Source organism: Anopheles darlingi, chromosome 3, assembly GCF_943734745.1.
Source record: "Anopheles darlingi chromosome 3, idAnoDarlMG_H_01, whole genome shotgun sequence".
NCBI lineage: Eukaryota > Metazoa > Arthropoda > Insecta > Diptera > Culicidae > Anopheles > Anopheles darlingi.
Window position 1 is genome coordinate 18,398,967 of NC_064875.1, and position 19,852 is coordinate 18,418,818.

General features: G+C 48.3%; 5 protein-coding genes across 5 annotated transcripts in view; 2 read left to right on the plus strand and 3 right to left on the minus strand.

The window, feature by feature from the left end:
* Positions 1 to 2, minus strand: part of LOC125953515 (rho GDP-dissociation inhibitor 1) — a 7,856-nt gene extending 7,854 nt beyond the window's left edge. Inside the window, exon 1 of the mRNA XM_049683134.1 lies at positions 1 to 2. This exon is cut by the window's left edge and continues 172 nt beyond it. The gene's annotated coding sequence lies outside the window, so the exon portion shown is untranslated.
* Positions 3 to 141: 139 nt separating this feature from the next.
* Positions 142 to 3,886, plus strand: LOC125953520 (chromosome transmission fidelity protein 8 homolog). Its single transcript, XM_049683140.1, has 3 exons — positions 142 to 270; positions 3,198 to 3,339; positions 3,411 to 3,886. The coding sequence occupies exons 1-3, from the start codon at positions 251 to 253 to the stop codon at positions 3,744 to 3,746; spliced, it is 498 nt and encodes a 165-aa protein (XP_049539097.1). The 5' UTR covers positions 142 to 250; the 3' UTR covers positions 3,747 to 3,886.
* On the plus strand, positions 339 to 3,144 carry LOC125953415 (general transcription and DNA repair factor IIH helicase subunit XPB). Its single transcript, XM_049683000.1, has 3 exons — positions 339 to 824; positions 901 to 1,298; positions 1,369 to 3,144. Exons 1-3 carry the CDS (start codon positions 430 to 432, stop codon positions 3,027 to 3,029), a joined length of 2,454 nt encoding a protein of 817 aa, XP_049538957.1. The 5' UTR covers positions 339 to 429; the 3' UTR covers positions 3,030 to 3,144.
* A 673-nt stretch (positions 3,887 to 4,559) lies between the features above and the next one.
* Positions 4,560 to 7,634, minus strand: LOC125953505 (uncharacterized). The gene is made up of 5 exons (XM_049683116.1): positions 7,472 to 7,634; positions 7,292 to 7,389; positions 6,784 to 6,909; positions 6,031 to 6,548; positions 4,560 to 5,943 (listed from the first exon to the last, which is right to left on the minus strand). Exons 1-5 carry the CDS (start codon positions 7,515 to 7,517, stop codon positions 5,901 to 5,903), a joined length of 831 nt encoding a protein of 276 aa, XP_049539073.1. The 5' UTR covers positions 7,518 to 7,634; the 3' UTR covers positions 4,560 to 5,900.
* An 8,977-nt stretch (positions 7,635 to 16,611) lies between these two features.
* LOC125953489 (aldo-keto reductase family 1 member B1-like) lies at positions 16,612 to 17,924 on the minus strand. Its single transcript, XM_049683100.1, has 3 exons — positions 17,781 to 17,924; positions 17,550 to 17,692; positions 16,612 to 17,487 (listed from the first exon to the last, which is right to left on the minus strand). Exons 1-3 carry the CDS (start codon positions 17,853 to 17,855, stop codon positions 16,728 to 16,730), a joined length of 978 nt encoding a protein of 325 aa, XP_049539057.1. The 5' UTR covers positions 17,856 to 17,924; the 3' UTR covers positions 16,612 to 16,727.
* Between the last annotated feature and the right edge of the window lie 1,928 nt (positions 17,925 to 19,852).

A 19,852-nucleotide genomic window follows, 5' to 3' on the forward strand; every position in this document is an offset into this window, starting at 1 on the left:
TTTTTCTTGCAGTTTGGACTTGTGTTCGTCTTCTTGTTCTTATTCGTCCCTTTGTTGTTCTAGCAGTTTCTTGTAGATTACTGCACTTTCCTGCAGTTGTTCTGTTTTTCGTTCCAGCAAGTTTAGAAATTTATTTGGTCACCCTGTACCTGGCAACAAAAGGCGCCAAAAAAGTTTCACCAATTTTGTAGCTGCAGAGTTTTGTGATTCCCTGGATTTATTATAAACCGTTCATCAGATTTTCCCAACCATGCCGATCTACGTAAGAAAGTAAGTAAAACTGCTTAACCAAAGCCAGCTGTGGGAGAAATTCGAATAAAACGCAATCCAAAATTCCGGAGCCGCGCCGGATCGGTTGTTCTGTCAAAGTAGTGTGTGTGTTAGCCGTGTTTACAAAGTGGTCCGTTGCGCCGGAAGGTCCTCTCCGCGATGGGTCCGCCAAAGAAATCGTCCAAAAAGGATAAAGGACTGTCTGGATCATCCGGGTCGGCCGGTGGTTTTGTGGAAAACAAGTGGAACAAGAAGCGCAGAGCGGAGGATGAAGCGTATGCGGCCTTCGCCGAGGATGATGACAGCAGCAGCAGTTTCGGTGAAAGTGATTTCGTTCCGGATGCGGCCACGAAGAACGCGGAGAAAAACGATGACGCCATCCAGGAGGATGAGTACGGGGCCAAGGACTACCGGTCGCAGATGGAACTCAAGCCGGATAACACTTCGCGGCCACTCTGGGTTGCACCGAATGGACATATCTTTCTCGAATCCTTCTCGCCGGTGTACAAACACGCGCACGATTTCCTGATTGCTATCTCGGAACCGGTTTGTCGGTAGGCAAGAGGCCCCACGGGGAAGGGTGCTGGGACTGTTTGTTGGCCAACTCAAGTAACTCTCGCTCTCTTTCAGTCCGGAACACATTCACGAGTATAAACTGACGGCTTACAGCTTGTATGCGGCCGTGTCCGTTGGTTTGCAGACTCACGATATCGTGGAGTATATGAAGCGCCTCAGCAAAACCACCATTCCGGAAGGCATCATCGAGTTCATCCGGCTGTGCACGCTCTCGTACGGCAAGGTGAAGTTGGTGTTGAAACACAACAAGTACTTCGTAGAAAGTCCCCATCCGGAAGTACTGCAAAAATTGCTGAAAGATCCGGTCATACAATCGTGCCGATTGCGTCGAACCGAGGACGAAAGTGGCGATGGTTTCATACGGCAGACGCTCGAGAAGGGCAAAGGCATTACGGCGTTCGGACAGACGAAGCTACCGCCGGGAACATCCGTACCGGGAGCAACGGAGATTGGTAAAGTGGACCTCAGTAGTGTTTCGTAAAGAGTCGGCATTCCTCTACATACTTCTACCGTTTTACATAGATAAGCCCACCGAGGAGACGGCCGCAGCCGGGGTCGAAGCAGCGGAAGCTGTGCCGGAGGATATTACCAACTTTTACGACAAAATGGACAACGAGGAGGAGGAAGAGGAAGCCAATCTCAACACGGTGTCGTTCGAGGTGAATCAGGAAAAGATTGAAGTTCTGCAGAAACGCTGCATTGAGATCGAATTCCCCCTGCTGGCCGAATACGATTTCCGTAATGATACGATCAACGCGGATATCAACATTGACCTCAAACCAGCGGCCGTACTGCGCCCGTATCAGGAGAAAAGTCTTCGTAAAATGTTTGGCAATGGACGCGCCCGATCGGGCGTTATCGTGCTGCCATGCGGTGCTGGAAAGTCGCTCGTTGGTGTGACCGCTTGCTGTACGGTTCGGAAGCGTGCGCTCGTACTGTGTAACAGCGGTGTTTCGGTCGAACAGTGGAAGCAACAGTTTAAAATGTGGTCTACCGCAGACGACAGCATGATCTGTCGGTTCACTTCCGAGGCCAAGGATAAACCGATGGGATGTGGTATCCTCGTTACTACCTACTCCATGATAACGCACACACAGAAGCGATCCTGGGAGGCGGAGCAAACGATGCGCTGGCTGCAGGAGCAGGAGTGGGGCATTATGGTGCTGGATGAGGTACACACGATTCCGGCCAAAATGTTCCGACGTGTGCTGACGATTGTACAGTCACACTGCAAGCTCGGGCTTACCGCGACACTGCTCCGTGAGGACGATAAGATCGCCGATTTGAACTTCCTTATTGGACCGAAACTCTACGAGGCGAACTGGTTGGAACTGCAAAAGCGAGGCTACATTGCCCGGGTACAGTGTGCGGAGGTATGGTGCCCGATGGCACCGGAATTCTACCGTGAGTATCTGCTCGCAAAGACCTCTAAAAAAATGCTACTGTACGTGATGAATCCGGCCAAGTTCCGAGCGTGCCAGTATCTGATCCGCTACCACGAGAAGCGCGGTGATAAGACGATCGTGTTCAGTGATAATGTATTTGCTCTGAAACACTACGCAATCAAGATGAACAAACCGTACATCTACGGTCCGACGTCACAGAACGAGCGTATTCAGATTTTGCAAAACTTCAAATTCAATCCGAAGGTAAACACCATCTTTGTGAGTAAGGTGGCCGATACGAGCTTCGATTTGCCGGAGGCGAACGTGCTGATCCAGATCTCGTCGCACGGTGGCTCGCGACGTCAGGAAGCGCAGCGTTTGGGACGTATTTTGCGTGCCAAGAAGGGCGCCATCGCCGAGGAGTACAATGCGTTCTTCTACACGCTCGTCTCACAGGACACGCTCGAGATGGGATACTCGCGCAAACGGCAGCGGTTCCTCGTCAATCAGGGCTATAGCTATAAGGTGATTACGCACCTGGCCGGCATGGAAAGCGATACCGATCTGTTCTACAAGACGCGTGAAGAGCAGGGGCAGTTGCTGCAACAGGTGATGTCGGCATCCGATATGGACTGTGAGGACGAGCGAATGCCGGGTGAAGGGTTGGGCGTACCACGACCCGGAGGCTCCAAACGAACTGGAGGGCTTAGTTCGATGGCAGGTGCAGACGATGCGATTTACTATGAGCGCAGGAAGACAGGCCATCAACATCCACTGTTTAAGAAGTTCCGCTGTTAGAATAAGTTAGCCTGAGAGCATTTGTATTGAATATATATGGGTTTCCTTAATAAACTGAAGCAATTTGAATTGGTACCGAAAGATGGTGACAACGAATCTTTCCGTGTTTCGCTGATCTTCAAATTGATATCTTAATATTGAAAGTCATTTTGTCTATTCTTCATACAGCCCCTCTGTGGATGGTGAAAGGAAAGGAAAGCTGGAAGAATGGTGTATCGTAGAGTTGCAGGGGGATCTGGAAGTTCGCGGGGAGCGTATCATGGCGGGGCAGTTTATCGGCGATCTGCTTTACAACAAATACGGACAACCGGTAGGTGAACCACATACCGTTAAACGTGATTTCAGTTATCTCGAGAAACTTATCGTTCCATTCCATTACAGATCCTCATCATTGGGCATCATATACTGCAGGGCAGAATGCAGAAGATCGATAAACCATTGCTTGTGGTGGAGAAGCATGATCTTCGTCAGACGAATGGTAGAGATGAAGATGAAACCATGCTGGACATAAGCCAGGTAGTGACGGAAAGTCAGCAGGAGCTTGATTCGACTGCACATTCTATTGCTTCGAACCGAACCGTTCTCGATTCTACGGTAGCGATCGAGCACAAGGTGGTGCCGAAGGTAGAGTACCTAGTTCGAGCCGTCGTTCGAAGTAAGGTGTTGTTTAAGGCAAGGCCTAAACCTATCATTGCCAATGTGGCCAAATCAGTTTAATTACGATAAGTGGCTGCTGGTATTGTAAATAGTTTTATGAAATACATTAATGTTTGTGATGTAAAATGCAATCCATTCTTCTGACTCGCTTCCCGATAATTTCTCAATTGAAGTACGACGCATGAATCCACCGCGGCATATCGGATTTTCGTTTATTTCGAACTAATGGTTTATTGTATATATTATTCCCTTTTTGAACGCTTATTACTTTGAAATGGTAACGGAATCTAATAACGGAAATGGAGTTTGTGTGCTTAACCTGGAACCGATAGGTATAGATATATTGCACAGGTCGACGGGAGCAGATCGCTGCTACGGTGCGCAAATACTCGAATTAATCCTAATTGTAATATTGCCTTGCATGTTGCTTCTTACGAACCATCGCAGTGGATGGAGTAGGATATGTGAAAGGAAACGGAACGTTCGCAGGCACATCGAATCTTGCATACATACGAATGTGCTGCCGAACAGTGTTGTAAATAGGGAAGTGATTAAGTTTGATCAACAACATACAGATGATTTAAAAGAGAGATTCAAGGGCACCGTTAGGCCACCAGTTCGTGTCCATAGGATCCTCAACTGCCACCCATGCGACCTAGGAGCTTGAGTGTGAGCAACGTGCGTTTCTCATCTGAGCCGAACTATCCGCGATGGAGTCTAGAGTTTTAAATCTGGTTGCGTTTTGTCCAAGAAAACGTTCCTTCGTGAATCCGTTCGTAAAACCTGACAACGAAAAAACAAGTTTAACATTTCGCACCGAGAACACCTAGAGATATGTTGGAATCTTCTTCTGTCCGTTGGTATGTTAAGAGTTTTGTTTTTTTTTTGGGGAGAAGGGAGAAATGGTGGGTCGCTTGATAGTAGATTATGTTGCATAACGTCGATTGGTTCCTTTCGCACACGCTCGCCGGTGCAGCTAACGGCGTATCAATCGTAATGAGGCGTCTCCGCCAGACGCTTAAACAGTCGACGTGTAGTACGAAGAAGAGAAGAATTTCGAATACGAAACGTTCACGTTCACCCCGTGGCAGCTTGCAAATTATGTACAGTGTCCTGTGGGTTAAAAGGGGAGCCTTTTTGATAAGATGGAGTACACGATTGCGCTGAAGGTGCAGTGGTTTGTGTGTGATAGTCAAACGTATGATTATCCTATGTGCATGATGCAAAAAGAAGAAAGGATTGTGGTGCGAGTCTATTCGCTCGCTATTTCGGTATTCGAATTCGATCTTCTTCACTTCTTCCTGTTCACTTCTCCGATCCACTTCAGCGCGTGTACCTTTCACAATCATCACTAGCAAGCTTGTTTTGCTCAACATCCTATGAATTACATTAACACCGCTCTAAGCTTAACTAGCCCACCTTTTGCCGTAGTATCAGCTTTGGTTGTCTACTCTTTCTGCTTGTTTTCACATAGTTTTTTTTTGTTACTTGTTACTTTTGTTCATTAACTTCTCAATCACACGATTATATCATAAAAATGAAAATGGAAGACTGTGTTAAACGCGCTTTCGGCGCTCGCCCCTTACTTGCTGCTCCTACACCCGGGTTTCCTTGTTCCGTCATCGTTCCCCTTTCTAGCTCGGATCCGTTGGCTCCGTCTTTGCAAATCAATTCGCTTGTGACTCGCAACCATGACTTTAAGACTTGTAAATGTATATATATTTTAGCGCGTGACTGTATGTATAATATGTATAATATGTGTAATTCGATATGGCCATCGCGTTCCCATCTCTTATGCTCTACAACTCTGGTAAATACGTTAGATTTTGCCTGCATACTGCAACGTAGAGTTAGCTGTAATTGTAATGTGTGTGAAGTGCTATTTTAGTTTTGCTTTCTTTCTTCCGACTCCCCTAAGTTAATGTTTCAACAAGTTCCTTCGCTTTTCATCGGATTTCCTTCTCTGATTCTCTTCGTGGGTTCTTCCTTGGGATTCCTAGTAGCTACATACTACTACTGGAAAGTAGCCAACAATCTCTTGTCAAAGGGATTGCGTTTTAGCGTTAATGTGTCGTGTTAGTGTATCGGGATGTTAGGAATCAGGAACTGGGATTTGTTGCGCTTCCATTATGCGTTCCTATCCTGTGCTTTCCTACAGTGCGCACACTACTGTTTGGCCACGATCGAACAGTTTCGCGGAGAGGCTCAACCTGCTTAAGCCATCGTTCCATACTGGAACTTCTTGACCTTGAAATATCTGCAAGAGAGAGAGAGAGAGACGATGGTGTTAAACACTCCCGGTGTTCCGAAATTAAATCTACCACCTCGGGTACTCTATGCTTACCTCCACAATCCGTACCCAACAACGGTGCAAACGGTGGCAACGGCGAGCGTGGAGCCGACGGCAATCGGAGCCGTCTCATCGCGGTACGTCCCGGTGGCGCTACACTGGAACGTCGGTCCCCAGTTGTTGCCCGCCTTGTACATGAAGCTCTGCATTCGCAGCTCGCGCAGATACAGCTTGGCCAGGTGACCCGATTTATCGGTGTCATCCTGGGCAAACATCGTAATAGTGAGCTCTTTGTCGCAGGTGTACGATTTGCCGACCGGTGTCGGGAAGAGTAGTGTACCGGGGGGAGTGGACAGCTTCACGTCTAACCCGGGACGGTCGATGTGCTCGAACAGTTTGTTGGAGGACGAGTACGATAGGTCCACGTTGTTCACGTACCAACGCTCGCCACCGGGCGTCTTCGAGAAGTAGATACTAACAACGAAACCCTTCCAGGCGAGCGTAATACGTGACTCATCCTCCCAGCACTCTCCCGATACGTCCATCTGATCCGGAAGGAAAGAGTCCGCTTCCTGCCAAGGGTATAGAAATATAGTACTGTTTTCATGGATGTAGAACCAACAACCATTCAACAGGTGTTTTCTAATGTACGGTTTCGATTAACACTTCGTTGCGAGGAAATTGAGGTTCACATAAAACACACTTCTCTAAATTAGAAATCCATGTGATTCACTTATCGCTCGTATTCTCCACGAAATCACACTGAGTAATTAACATTTTACCTTTTAAAAAACTTAGATTCCTTACCTTATCCTCATTGTACTTGTCACGATACTGAATACTGAGCAGCGCATCCGTCTGAATGAGAATACACGTGGCTCCACTAGAGGCGTCGAGACGGTACAGCGACAGGGACGATGGAACGGCGGTGGCCTACGGAATTCAAGCGGAATAAATAAAACCTCAATGGAAATGTCAAAGGACACTGATAAGAAACGTCAATCGCACGTTTCGATTGAGCATCCTTCATGTCCTTTCAGAGAGATAAAGAGACACACAAGAGAAGAGCAGAGAGAGAGAGAGCTTTAATAAGTCCTGCTCTCCGTTTCCACCCTTCTCGAGCTTTCACGATTAGACCAAACTGAGACGGGCGTGTGTGTATGTGCCTGTCGTTGTGCCGTACGAGTTGCATGAAAATCGATATCCTGCAACGCAACGCATGAGAAGATGTCCCTTTCTTGGCATAGACCCGAATTCATTCATAAAGCTTGGGCTAGCGCTAGGAGCCCCGAACGTATTAATACTCGATACGTACCGAACTCGACGTTGGCTTCATGGTGTATTTCGTAACGCGTGGCTTCTTTGTCGAGAGTCCTTCCAGCTGCAGTGCGCTGCTAACCTGTAGCAAGGCAGCTAATGACGATTGGAAAAAATGGAGAGAATTTTACTTAACTCCGTGCCCTAATATTTCGTCTTGCACGCTTGCATCTCTTACCAAGGGCCAGGGCCCGAAGGAAGAGTAGCTCCTTTCGGGAAAACATTTTCTTTATACACTTTTCGCGATGGAACGCGCCTACACCACACTACGACACGACCTTCGCAAATAGCTTCACTTTGTGCTCTAGACTCTACAACGAATAGAACTGGTTCTTACCCATTCGAATGTCTGTCCTGTAGTGAGGAGAGAGAAATGATTTTCCATTTTCCTAATTTCCCACAAAAGCTACTCTCTCTCTCTCACTGGCGCTCCGAAAGCTCGCTCTTTGTTTGCTCTCGCTTTTTTGTGAATTTAAACAGCTCGCGGCTACGAAATGGCATACGTTCACTATTGATTAGTAAACCGAATAGTATTTAGAATTTCGAGCAGAGAAGCTAGGAGGACTAAACTGTATTAGCAAATCGTGTAGGTGGCAAACACAGATGGTAACGCATTAACGGATGTCGCGAAATCATCGCTTATTGTCACTTACAGTTCCATATTTTGTGTGTTATGTCCCTCATTGTAACTGATTTTTGGTTACTGGTTGATTCTGCTGTCCCATGTTTTTTGCCCTGATATGTTCCTTTGCGCTTTCGTATCGTATGTAAGATAGAAATTGCACTTCATTCGTACTTGTCTACCGTTACTAACATTCACACAAAAGAAATACAAGAATAACGAAACAATTAACGATTAAATAAGTTTCAAATGATTCGACTGCTTAGTTGTACTTTTCTGCGATTTTGTCATCATAATACGTCCGTTCGCACGTTGAACTGTATTCAATTCGATTCTCTCAGATTATTTTACATGTGAGAAGGACTCGCGCTAAAAGCCTTTTATCCGTCGGGTAATTAAATGTTTAGGTTGAGATTTAATAGCATGTGCATTAGCGCACTCCCATCCGAAACGAACCGTATTCGTATCTTTTGATAACACGATGAACGGAATGAACCATTTCACAGTCGCTGGTTTGTGTCCCACCGCAATGGTGGCACTTTTAGAAATAGTACTAGCTCTCTGCTGTGGTTTCGCACTATGCAAACCACAGAAACCATTCCTCCGCTCGTTGATTGAGTCCGGATTTCAGCAAGGAGAGCTGTATGTCGTGTACATTGTGGTTGGTAAAGCTCTAACTGACCAGATCGCTGTGGGTGAGTACCCTAGAGTCTACGTACCTGCGGTGTCCCGTAAACGCTACAGCAAATGGTATGTTACGGGTCAATCGTTGGTTGTGATCGATGCTCGGTATGAGTCAGTGGTGAGTAAGGTAATCTCTGTTTAGGTTCTGACGATTATTCAGGCATTGCATAAAGCTCTTCTCTCTCCTACAGGACACCAAACGATGTCTCACGTATCTGCTGAGTGAAGTGAATCGCATTCAGAACGCCGGAAATACAAAGGTGGTCCTGCTTGTGGAGCTTAACGCTTTGGGCGAGAAGAGCAGTAGCTTCATACAAGGGCTGCACGATGGTTTACTTCATGTGGGAATAGGTTACGTGGTGCTGCTGTGCTACAACAGATTGACCTCCAGTGACCAACCGGTCCAGATGATACGCATATCCTTCACCGAGATCACAACGGTTGATCCAACCGAAGCACAAATCGACTTCAGACAGCTGTTTCGATACGATGCTCGAGCGCTGGCCGGTCTTCGTGTGAGAGGACTACTGTACGCGATGCAACCCTTTGCCTATCCTTACAAAAACAAAACATGGACCGGTAAGGATATACAACTTTGGAAGTTAATGGCAAATCATCTTAAGCTGCGGTTAGAATTGCAACCCGCCATTCCGTACGATCGGCACTACATTGGTGGCGTCCATTCGCCCGCCATTCGCAACCAGACCGTTCACTTCATTGCCAATCGGCAACTTTTTTCGCTTAATGATGGTGCTCCAAAGATATTCCTTTTCGTGAAGGATCACATCGCACTAGTCGTACCACGGCCCACGGAACTCAATATGATCGATGCGCTGTTTCAACCGTTCACTGTCGAAGTGTGGGGTCTGATAGGCAGTCTGGTCTGTATTCGATTGGTGGTCACCCACTTGTACGGTACAATGCAATTCGGCCAAGGTCGGGATTCGGTGTTGAATTTATCTTCGTTTGGTAGATACACTCGGCGGGCTTATCACCTGGCGATGCAGTATTTACGGCCATGTTTCGGTTGGATAAGGCTCTCCGCCACCGTGTTGACCTTTTTGCTTGTCGAGGCATATCTTGCCCAGGTGACATCGTTGCTGCTCTCGTTGCATTACGTCGAGGGTCCCAAGACGTTGCGGCAGTTTTTTGCAACCGACATCAGTATTCTGCAGCCGTACGGTGAACACTACCAGACCGTACAGGGTAATCCTGAGCTGACGGCCCAATTGCGACGTCGATTTGTCCACCGAAGTCAGTACGAATTGGCACAGTCAAAATCGGAGGATGCCTTTCCGGAGTTGCGGAGTCGGGTACTGTATTTTTCGTATGGGACGACCCCGTTCAATGCGATAACAGGCGACCGAAACTTCTACATCCTCGATGAGCCACTCGGTGTGGTCTACTTTCAGTACGGTTTTGCGAAAGAATCAGCCTTCAAGCACGTCGTCGAACGCTGTCTAATGGTGTACCTCGAGTATGGACTGCTGCAAAAGTGGGACGATTACTACGAGTTCTGGCATCGGATGGGGAAGCAATCAGTCGAATGGATTCAAACACTGCTCGGTTTAAGTGATCTGACCTCTCTCTGGATATGTTTGGCGATTGGATGGACTGCCAGTGCGTTGGTATTCATGATGGAGCTTGCGCTATCGTATGCTTCTTCGTTGCAGGAAGGATGCTGTAGGAGCGCTGTGACTGTTTGGAGGGCTGTGCTTAACGTCTGGAATAGAATTCGAAGGGCATTGAATGAATGTTAGATCGCTGTTAGTTGCTGGTTCGCACATCCGCTATTGTGTACGAGGAATACAGGAATTCCGGCTTCAGAGCACTTTTTCCCGACCATCACCTGGATCGCCGAGTGTTTAAAGAGTCTGTGTGACGTTGAGGATGAACGGCTAGGGTATGCGAGATTCGCCCCGAGGGCCTGTATACTGTCATTTGATGCGTCTATCGCCTGCGTCACCTTTGCCGCTGTGCCGCGCGTTTCCCTTTGGCCTCGACGTCCCTTTGTACCGTCACCGAGGATTGTCGTTGCACTGTTGAAGAGGATTTTGGCCCGTAATTTAACACCTCATTTCACACGGGCTCTGCACAACCTCTGCATTGGTAGCAAATGCGCAATGCCAACCAATCGCTGGTCTCCGTGGAGTCGTGCGTTGAGCATCGTTGGAAAACGAAGGCAGCGTATGCAGCTTTTCCAGCTTATGTAACGTGTTAACTGATAAAAAAAAAACAGTTTAATTCATCGTAAACGCAATAAAGATTCGTTTCGAGCACCTAATAATGATCTCTCTCGAGAGAGAGCGAACAATCTCTGGAGAATTGTCAAGGGACTTCATTTGCGTCAAGATACGAATCCGGCTACCAGGCAGTCCACTCCTGAATCCGATTTTAATTAAACAATTCCACGATTTGCTCAACATTTACCGTGGGCCCCTCCTTGCCCATCAACCTTTGTCGTTGTTGTCGTCGACGTTGCACGTCATCGCCTAGAGGAGCTCGGATTACTCGGGAACACAGGTCGTCTGTCACCGATGGCAACACAATGGGTGCGGTGGTGGCGCATCCATCACGTGTGCAAGAACCAACCGAGGCCATCGTTTCCTGCCTTTGGCCTGGCGATGAGAAATCGATTTCGTTCCATCACTCCACACCCAAAACCCAACGGACTTGGAGGACTCTGGAGTGGGACAACAGGGAAGAGCAAAACATCAAAGCCGTCGGTCTTTGATCGGTTGCCATCGGCAACGGTAATACAGCGTTAGACGAGAAATTACTTCACACCTTATGGCAGTCGTCCTGGTAGGCATTGGAGACAAAGCTATAGACGGAACTAACTGAACGGACAGTTTACGTTCCGCTGTTGCTTCCTTTTGGGCCAATTAGTTTAGAGATATTTGAGTCCGAAACGGTCTATACTTTACGCAAATGTTTTCTCGCAGAGAATCATTCAACATCCAATCCTTGTTAATCAGACACAGGCCAGGAGCAGGCCAACTGGAACATCCTGCTTCGCTGGCTTCTGGCTTCCGAGAACCGGACAAGATGCCATGCCACGCCACGCCAAACCGGGTGTAGGGTTACAATCCGTAACGCGCACCTGACCCACGTGAGAGAGGGTTGGAATGCTGGTTCGCGTCGCCCGCAAACGGTCCCTCCTGTCTGTCAACACCTACCACGATACGCATCCCTGATAGAAAGGGTGTAACCATGGCGATGATTGCGTGAACATCATGCTTCCGAGAGAAGCCGTTCCGGGATGTTCCGGGTACACGTGTGGTGGATTAAATGGTGCCACACGGAAATCGACTGCATCCAGGGGCAGCAAAAGACCACCCTGTTGCCGTCGTTGGTCGGTTAATTGAATTAATTGGATGGCCAATTATTGGTTGGCTGCAAACAACATCCTGTTCGGAGACGGTCCGATCAACCAATCAACCACGGAAGATGAGGTGAGGGTAAGGGGGTCAAAACCCCATGGGAGGTGATTATTTGCTTAGTTTAATAGACAAATTCAAGTGGCCACGCACCGATGCCACTTCGAAGGCGCCAGCCCTAGCGAGAGCCAAACGCGTTTGTCGCTCAAAATCGGATAAGGAGCAGTGATTCGGCTTTATCCCTCCCGTGCCAGCTGTTCCCGGGGTCCGGTCTCTTGGGAGAAACAGCAGTGAAGATGGTAGAAAGGGGGAAAAGCTAATGGACTGCGGGGATTGGAAGCCCTTTTTTCGGTTTTTTGGTGGGATGTACGGTACGTGCAATCGGATTACACACGCTCGGTTTGAGAAAGGGAAGTTTCGTTGTTTGTATGCTTAATCGTCCTTAGAGCGTCCATTTTTTTTCTCTTCCGAATTCCAAAAATGTTGATTTTAGTGAAAAATATTATCAGCTTCGTCTGGGTGTCTCGTCGTCCAATACGAAAAGCATAGAAGCTGAAACATTGCTGATCGTGCAAAGGATTGTCGCGATAGTGTTCGCACCTTCGCAGCCTGAGTCCAGTGATAAGAATCGGTCCGATGTACTTCTGTGAAGGTGCGCTAGGCCTGCCAGTCTTCAACTGCTAGCGCTCATCGTCGTTCCAGCAATAGATAATCAGTGAAGAGGATGGTCCCGGGGGCCGCGCGCTTTATGGGTCACTGGCAAATATTTGGGCCCGAAAAGGGACAGATCTTCCAGAGTGTAGACCATCATCTTCTGAAGGTTAAGGCAAAACTGGAGCAACTGGACGACGACAAGGTGCGCAAGAAGCGAGAAGAATGTTAATCCCACACTGTCCCTTCTAATCCTGGCTTGCTTCCAAGGCGTCAAGCTTCTTCGCTTGGAAGAAGAGGTCCAGCAGCTAAGCACCTTTTTCTGATTGCGAGAACCATTCCATTTCGGCGCAGTACGGGACCCAAAACAGAGACGAGAAGGAGACGAGAGGGAGAAAATCTCTCCGAAAAACACACAAAATCGTTCAGAACCGGCAGAGGGTGAATGGGATAGGAGAGGGGTGACCGACCAACAACGGTAACAACCAAAATATTGGTTTACGCCGGATGCGCTGGCTGGGCACGTTTTGTGAGGCACAAAAGGACCTCCACAGGGTTCTGCGGCCCTTGTTTGGGATTGTTATGTCGAATTCTGACGAGGTCGCAATGTTGATTCATCACGCACAGTTCAATCGACGAGACTTGAATGCAAATTAAACACGCTTTTGACACTTCGCTCATTCGCCAGGGGTTTGTGAAAAGCAGGTTCCGAAGGTGTGTCGGTCAATGAAACGACTGATCTATACCCGATATTAATTACAACTTCTCGGCGGTTCCCCACGCGGTTGCTCACAATCGATTTTCACACACAGACCCTTGAGCACAGCAGTAGGGGTCCTATACTCCGTGTGTGGATGATGATCGCATAATTTGCGGATTTCACCACCACTTCAGCCTTAAGGGTTGGTGGTTGTGTACAGCACCTCTCAATGGGAGGATTATGCTTAATTGTCCCGAAAAGCATATTTGCCACCGGTGCTCGGGGTCTCGAATTGGTATTGAGTGTCCTGCTGAGCTTTGTCCATATGCTCCCGTCGTGCGTCGGCAACCTTTCTCCTCGCTGATACGCAAAAGTGCGCAACACACACTCGGCACCCCTGCAGTGTGTGTGTGTGTTTGGGGTTTGCACCGGATCAGCGGGTGCCGGGGCATCTAATAGAGCAATCGTGACCGCAGGGAGTGCGGCTCATTGTCGTGGGAGATGGTCAAGTACAATACGAATCGCTAGTAGCGTAAGAAAAAGACGAAAGCATCATCTTTAGGAAGGGAACAGGCCCGTCCCTGTGTTTCTGTGACGCAAACACACGAGCATGGGTCATGTTTATGTTGTTCTTTCTGGGAAAATCACACCAAAAAAAGCCGTGTCAAAAGCCGAAGGATCTCAGCAAGGATAACTCAGACACACGCACACCTTCCGACACGCTTGACTAGCAAGCCCTGTATAGGTTTTCGTGGTTTCTGTTTGTTCGGAGTGTGATTTTACCACTAATTGGTGGTCCCCTCGCATGGTCGCACCGTGGCTCTCCCTCTTTCTCTCTTTCTCTAACCAACACCGCACCTCAGCATCCCTTAAAAACCTCGTGGAAGGATTATGATTAATTGGATGGCGGCCATAAATCACGTAGCAGCGTAGTAGGCCGCTACCGGAGCGGCTCGGTTTTCAGTTTTTTAACCAACTAATGGAACGAACTAAGGGTCTCGTCGTCGTTCTGAGATGAACCAATACTAGGTACGGCACCGGCTTACTCACACGCACTGCAGCGCAATGTACAAACATGGCGCTTTTTGGGGTAATAACTGCCATAAATCCAGAGCGCGATGCCTCGTACCATACGCCGCCATGGATGTGACGGAAGTGAACGAAGCGCCACTTGATGCCTAGATGATGGGGTGGGATGGGCGTGAAAGCAGATACGCCGTATCCGCAAAACATAAATCGTTGCCTAGAAATACAGGAGTGTTGTGCTTCTGCGCACGTTAAGGTATTGCTTCCGGATTGTTTCTTGTTTGAGGGAAAAAAAATCAAATTCCATTAGAAGTCATTTTTGATAACCCTTACCTTCAACCGTATCCTCACCGTTTCCTCCCGCTACTTTGCAATAAAAACGTTCGGAACATGGTACACGCCAATGTCTCGTTAAATAAATCCACGACAAAAGTAATTATGCTTTCGAGCGAGCCGTATTTATGGTAATGCTCCAAACTCATCGTTAACTCATGACGTACAGTGGATACGGTTTCACAGACATTTGGCGATTCGCGCGGAGTGGTGCAGCACGGGACAGGATGGGAGAATTCCGCGATGTGCTCTCCGTCACCGTCGTTGCCCGTTTCGTCCTCGGTCCTGGGGTTCGTCAACGTCAGCGAAATCACGCGTCGCGTGTAATGTGACAATTCCTGGGGCTCGCCGCTATTGTCGCACCTTACGGTGTCCGCGAAAAGGGGGGTGGGGTAAACCCGCGGTCAGACACCGCGCCAGACATGGAGGAGGCGACGCATAACATAAACAATCTCCTGTTTCTTCTCGCCTTTCGCCGACTATCGCGAGGCCCGCGGTGGCTGTGGTGGTGGTGGTTGTGCAGTTCTCTCAATCCTCTTCCCGGTCACATTGAATGGACGACGTGTGGTTAGTGGAAGTGTCTTTTGGCTGCGTTCCTTCTTGATTCTCCGCATACCGCAGGCGAGAGCGAGCGTGTGCTGGCCAGTGATCGAGCGATCCCACGATTAATGGGACGAAGATGTGTCTTGCCACTGGCGGCACCGGACATCGGATATGTAGTTGTTTGGTCTGCTGCAAGGCACGAGCGCCTTGGTGATGCTTAGAAGGCGGGATGATTTTGTTGACAGTTAACTAGTGGCTAATGTGTCATGTGTTGAAGTACTAGGGAGTAGGTCTTTAACCTTACGAAAGTAGTGCTTAGCTGGCGTACTAGTGCACTGTGGCCGTAATCAAGGAAAAAAATCCGATAGACGATCTGAGGTACATCGTTAACCGTAATGACCTCAACGAGCTTTTGCACCTTATAGCAGATTTAATGCTTGACGCACTACCGAAGATTATTAGTCAGCACTACCTAGACCTAGTGATATCGACCGTCGACCAGATCACGGTTAGCAGGGCGATCGCGGCGTCAATAGAAACGGTGCTCCGCGGAATCATCATCAATCGCTTCGTTGGAAGAGTCATCGCGCATCGCCTACTCCGCATAAATATGACTCTTTCCTTGGTTGGTGCGATGCGTGGTGGTTTCCGGTGACAAGAGAGCGAGCTTGTGCGCGCGCGCTCGTGTCCGTGGATATTTGTTTGTGTCTTATCATCGGATAACGGGATTTTAGGGGGGGGCCATTATGCCGTTGCGCAATTTCGAACCCAATTAGCTTATTATCGAGGCCAATCCTTCCTTCCTTCGGCGTGCTGCGTATGCTAGCTGACATTGACAATTTGATGCGAAGTAGATTCGGATTGGATTCGGCCCCATTTTTTTTTGGCCAATTTCTTGACATTATGTTGACCGCGCAATCAATGTGCTGGCGAGGATTTTCAGGCAATAAAATTCTGGAACACGGAACCTTTTTTTTTTTTTTTATACACGGAACCTTGGGTCACTGATTTCGGTGTAGGAGCTATGATGTTCGCTAGGCCACACCCAAAATGACGCAGAATATAAGGAATGTATTGCGCAAGACCGAGCGAGGCCACCGTAAGAGACAAATACATGGGATGCTGGTCGCCGAACAACCCGGAAGGTTGCTCCCGTGCTCTAGTGTGTGTGTGTGTGTGTGTGTGCGCGCGAAACCGAGCAAACAGGATATCATTCGATGGTGTGTCCGTCGCCCGTGCCGTGCCATGGAGTTTGCAAAATAAACGATAAATCAAGGGAGAAATACGAGAGATCGAGGCGCACGGAGTCGTTGAAACCCACCGTTCGCCGCCATATTGGTCGTACCGTGGACAAACACCCAACACGCTTATTCAGTCAAACCGTGGACACCAGACCAGACCGGACGCCTGGCGGCGTTTTACCACTATTTATTACACTGAACCACGCTGACACGCTTGCTAACAAATTGTGATTGACCAGCTACGACGACGGTGCTCATCGTTTCTTCTTCCGGAACTCGGCCTCAAACGGATGGTGCGGATGACCGAAGCTGAACGAATCCGGACAGATGCGACCCGTTCGCTCGAGATCACGGAGCAGCTGCATATCGGCGGCCCTCAGTTCAAACCCCCCACCGAACACGTCCAGATTGGCGACGATACGCTCCTTGGTGATCGACTTTGGGATGACGATGTGACCGAGTTGTATCTGGTAGCGGATCAGAACTTGGGCGGCCGATTTGGAGTGTCTCTTCGCGACGGACTGCACCACGGGATCATCCATCAGAACCGGATCGTTATCCTTAACCCACGGACGTGCCGGAGAACCGAGTGGACTGTAGGCCGTTATGGTGACGTCGTGCTGCCGGCAGTACTCCGTCAGGTCCGCCTGGTGCAGATAGGGATGGCACTCGATCTGGTTGGTGACCGGTGGGATGCGGGCAATGTTTAGGATACGTTCCACCTGGTTTCGGTTAAAGTTGGACAAACCGATGCTCCGTACGAGCCCGGTTTTTACTAAACCTTCCATGGCGGGCCATGTGTCGACGTAGTCGACGTCCGAGAAGTGTACCCGCTTGCCGTCGGGGCGCCAGGGGAACAGTTCGCCACCTTCCCGGTAGGCAACGGGCCAGTGGATGAGGTAGAGATCGAGATACTTGAGGTTGAGATTGCGCAGCGTCACCTGTAGCGCCCCCTGTACCAGATCCGGCCGGTGGAAGGTGTTCCACAGTTTGCTCGTCACAAACAGATCCTCACTGTAGAATCCACGGAGATGAGCCACGGGAATCAACTCACTCACATTCTCTCGTATACGTACCGCTTAACGCAGCCCTCTGCGATCTTGGCAGCAATTCCTTCGCCTACTTCGTGCTCGTTCTCGTAGACGTGCGCACAGTCGATGTGCCGGTAGCCGACGTCGATCGCATCCTTCACGGCCTGTGCTACTTGGCCCGGTGGTGACTGAGCCGCGTTACGTTACCCAGAATGAAAAGATGGTTATCCCGAGCGGCCGGTCCAGCCCCGAGGGGGCTCACGGGTTCATACTTACATTCCACGTACCTAGACCAAGCATTGGTACCGAGGTACCATTTTTGAACAACACTTTCGGCACATTCGATGCCATGAAAATGCTCGCCTTTTTCCTAGCGACCGGGGAGAAGATGACCGTTTCACTATCACTCTGCACTCTGTACCGGACGATGGGCGACTGATCGGATAGGGGATTTCTCGATGTTTTGCAAGTGTTGCAAAGTGAAAGTTGGATGGATGCCAAATGCCGGTTGGGTGATGCCATGATTTGTCAAGTCGCCAAAACACGTTGGTGTTTGTGATGTGGTTAATTACTAGCAATGTTTTTGGTCCATCTCTGTTCGAAGCGAAACATAGAATGTATTAGAACATTAGCTAATCTTATGGCATCTACATTTGTGTACCGGATGCACAAACATCCACTGCATGAAAACAATTCTTCCGATGTGCTGCAAGTGTTTTTTTGACGATGAACTAATGTTTGGGTGTGGATTTATTACCGCTTAATCATCGTCACGATGTCACCCTGGTGTTATTACAATTTGAAGTTGTAAAATGATTAATTGATATCGCTGACGATGCCCATTAATAGTATGAATCGGATTCAACAGCTCATTGTGCAAATGATTCATTCTGTCTTCACCAAAAGCAGAGTGCTTTTGTCTTCGTTCCAAAGCAATTTGCATATGACGTCGATTGAAATGATTCATCGAAAGAAAATGTTATCATTGAGCGAAAACAGTCCAAAACTATGTTGGTAATATCGGTATCGGGGTTTTTGATTTCGATCGTCTATTTATTCTGAGGTTAGACGACCAAGCCTTGCTGCTTTACCGTTTATTTGAAAGAAACATTCCTGCAAAATTGCTGTATTAACGCTAGACATCACCTTAACTGAGCGTATAGTGCTCAATGTTATTTATTTAACAAAACTAATATGAAGCATGTTTTCATCATTATAAAGAAAATAATTGAACCAAAAAACGCATAGGTATTGGCTCTTGCCTAAAATTACTTTTCTTTTACCGTAATGCAAAAAATCATGATTTGTTAAATTATGTGATCACACCGATGTTAATTGATTTAGAATGATTAATCAGTTTACTTTACCCAGATTCCTAATGTTATTTGATTTAATTGGTATGATCGTTTTCCATTTCATCGCCATTTTATACCATAATTGATTGAATTAGAGAGTGCTACAATCACTTTCAAACATGATCCGCGGGGGCCACACGCTCACACGAGAAGGGAACGGTTCCAGTTTTGAGACTACCAAATTTCCATCTTTTTCGATTCTTCAAAACGCCCTCCCTCGGGACATGTCCCGCGGCGTCGCGTAAACTGCGTATCATTACGGCCATGCGCTTCCGGAATTGCAGTTATTAATTTAATCACCTATTCGGTTGGGGCGTATATCGCTTACGGCACCAAGATTTGTTTAGCGGATCGGTAATTCACGCCGTATGGTACGCCAACGCCAAGGCCAGCTGGCCAGCACAGGAAGCTGGTTTGGCTTGCCTATAATTTGATACACAAAATGTCGCATTTTCCTAGAACAAGTTCCCTCTGTGCTTTAAGGATGCGGCCCTCGACGAGGGTTTCCACGGAGCGAGCGAACCGTATCCTTTCAGTAGGCGGGGCTTATGCGTCGGTTTATGTTGCTCCGCATCGTTATGTGCATAACCGGCCCTATGTGCAGCTTCTGCGGCGTATAGACACCCTCTCCCAGGTGTGAAAATACACACCTCCTTCTGTTCTCCCTCTTGTTGCTGATTTCTGGCTTTCCTTTCTCCGTGGCACAGGGTGTCTCGAGAGATGGAATTGGTTGCTTGCCTGCTGCTGTATCCCTAGCAACGAGACCGAGACAGTGTGGCAGGCATATTGTCCTGATTGAACAGAGCATTTTTCTCTGTTCGCAAGCATTAATGGAGATTCGCCTGTTTTGTACCATTTTTATTGCTCGTTACCGTTCCGGCGACATCATTAAATCATACAAAGCTCATGCCATGAAAATATGTGTCCGGTATCGCGCCATGCAAATGCAGCAATAATGCTCCGGGAGCTCAGAAACGCTTGTAAGCCGATCTC

Coding starts and splice junctions, on each gene's coding strand:
- LOC125953520 (XM_049683140.1), top strand. CDS start 251: ATGCCGATCTACGTAAGAAA. Junction 271..3,197: donor ATGCCGATCTACGTAAGAAA/GTAAGTAAAACT, acceptor TTCTTCATACAG/CCCCTCTGTGGATGGTGAAA. Junction 3,340..3,410: donor ACAACAAATACGGACAACCG/GTAGGTGAACCA, acceptor ATTCCATTACAG/ATCCTCATCATTGGGCATCA.
- LOC125953415 (XM_049683000.1), top strand. CDS start 430: ATGGGTCCGCCAAAGAAATCGTCCAAAAAGGATAAAGGACTGTCTGGA. Junction 825..900: donor ATCTCGGAACCGGTTTGTCG/GTAGGCAAGAGG, acceptor GCTCTCTTTCAG/TCCGGAACACATTCACGAGT. Junction 1,299..1,368: donor ACCGGGAGCAACGGAGATTG/GTAAAGTGGACC, acceptor CGTTTTACATAG/ATAAGCCCACCGAGGAGACG.
- LOC125953505 (XM_049683116.1), bottom strand. CDS start 7,517: ATGTTTTCCCGAAAGGAGCTACTCTTCCTTCGGGCCCTGGCCCTTG. Junction 7,390..7,471: donor CCTTCGGGCCCTGGCCCTTG/GTAAGAGATGCA, acceptor AATCGTCATTAG/CTGCCTTGCTACAGGTTAGC. Junction 6,549..6,783: donor ACAAGTACAATGAGGATAAG/GTAAGGAATCTA, acceptor TACCCTTGGCAG/GAAGCGGACTCTTTCCTTCC.
- LOC125953489 (XM_049683100.1), bottom strand. CDS start 17,855: ATGGCATCGAATGTGCCGAAAGTGTTGTTCAAAAATGGTACCTCGGTA. Junction 17,693..17,780: donor TTGGTCTAGGTACGTGGAAT/GTAAGTATGAAC, acceptor AACGCGGCTCAG/TCACCACCGGGCCAAGTAGC. Junction 17,488..17,549: donor GCAGAGGGCTGCGTTAAGCG/GTACGTATACGA, acceptor TGGATTCTACAG/TGAGGATCTGTTTGTGACGA.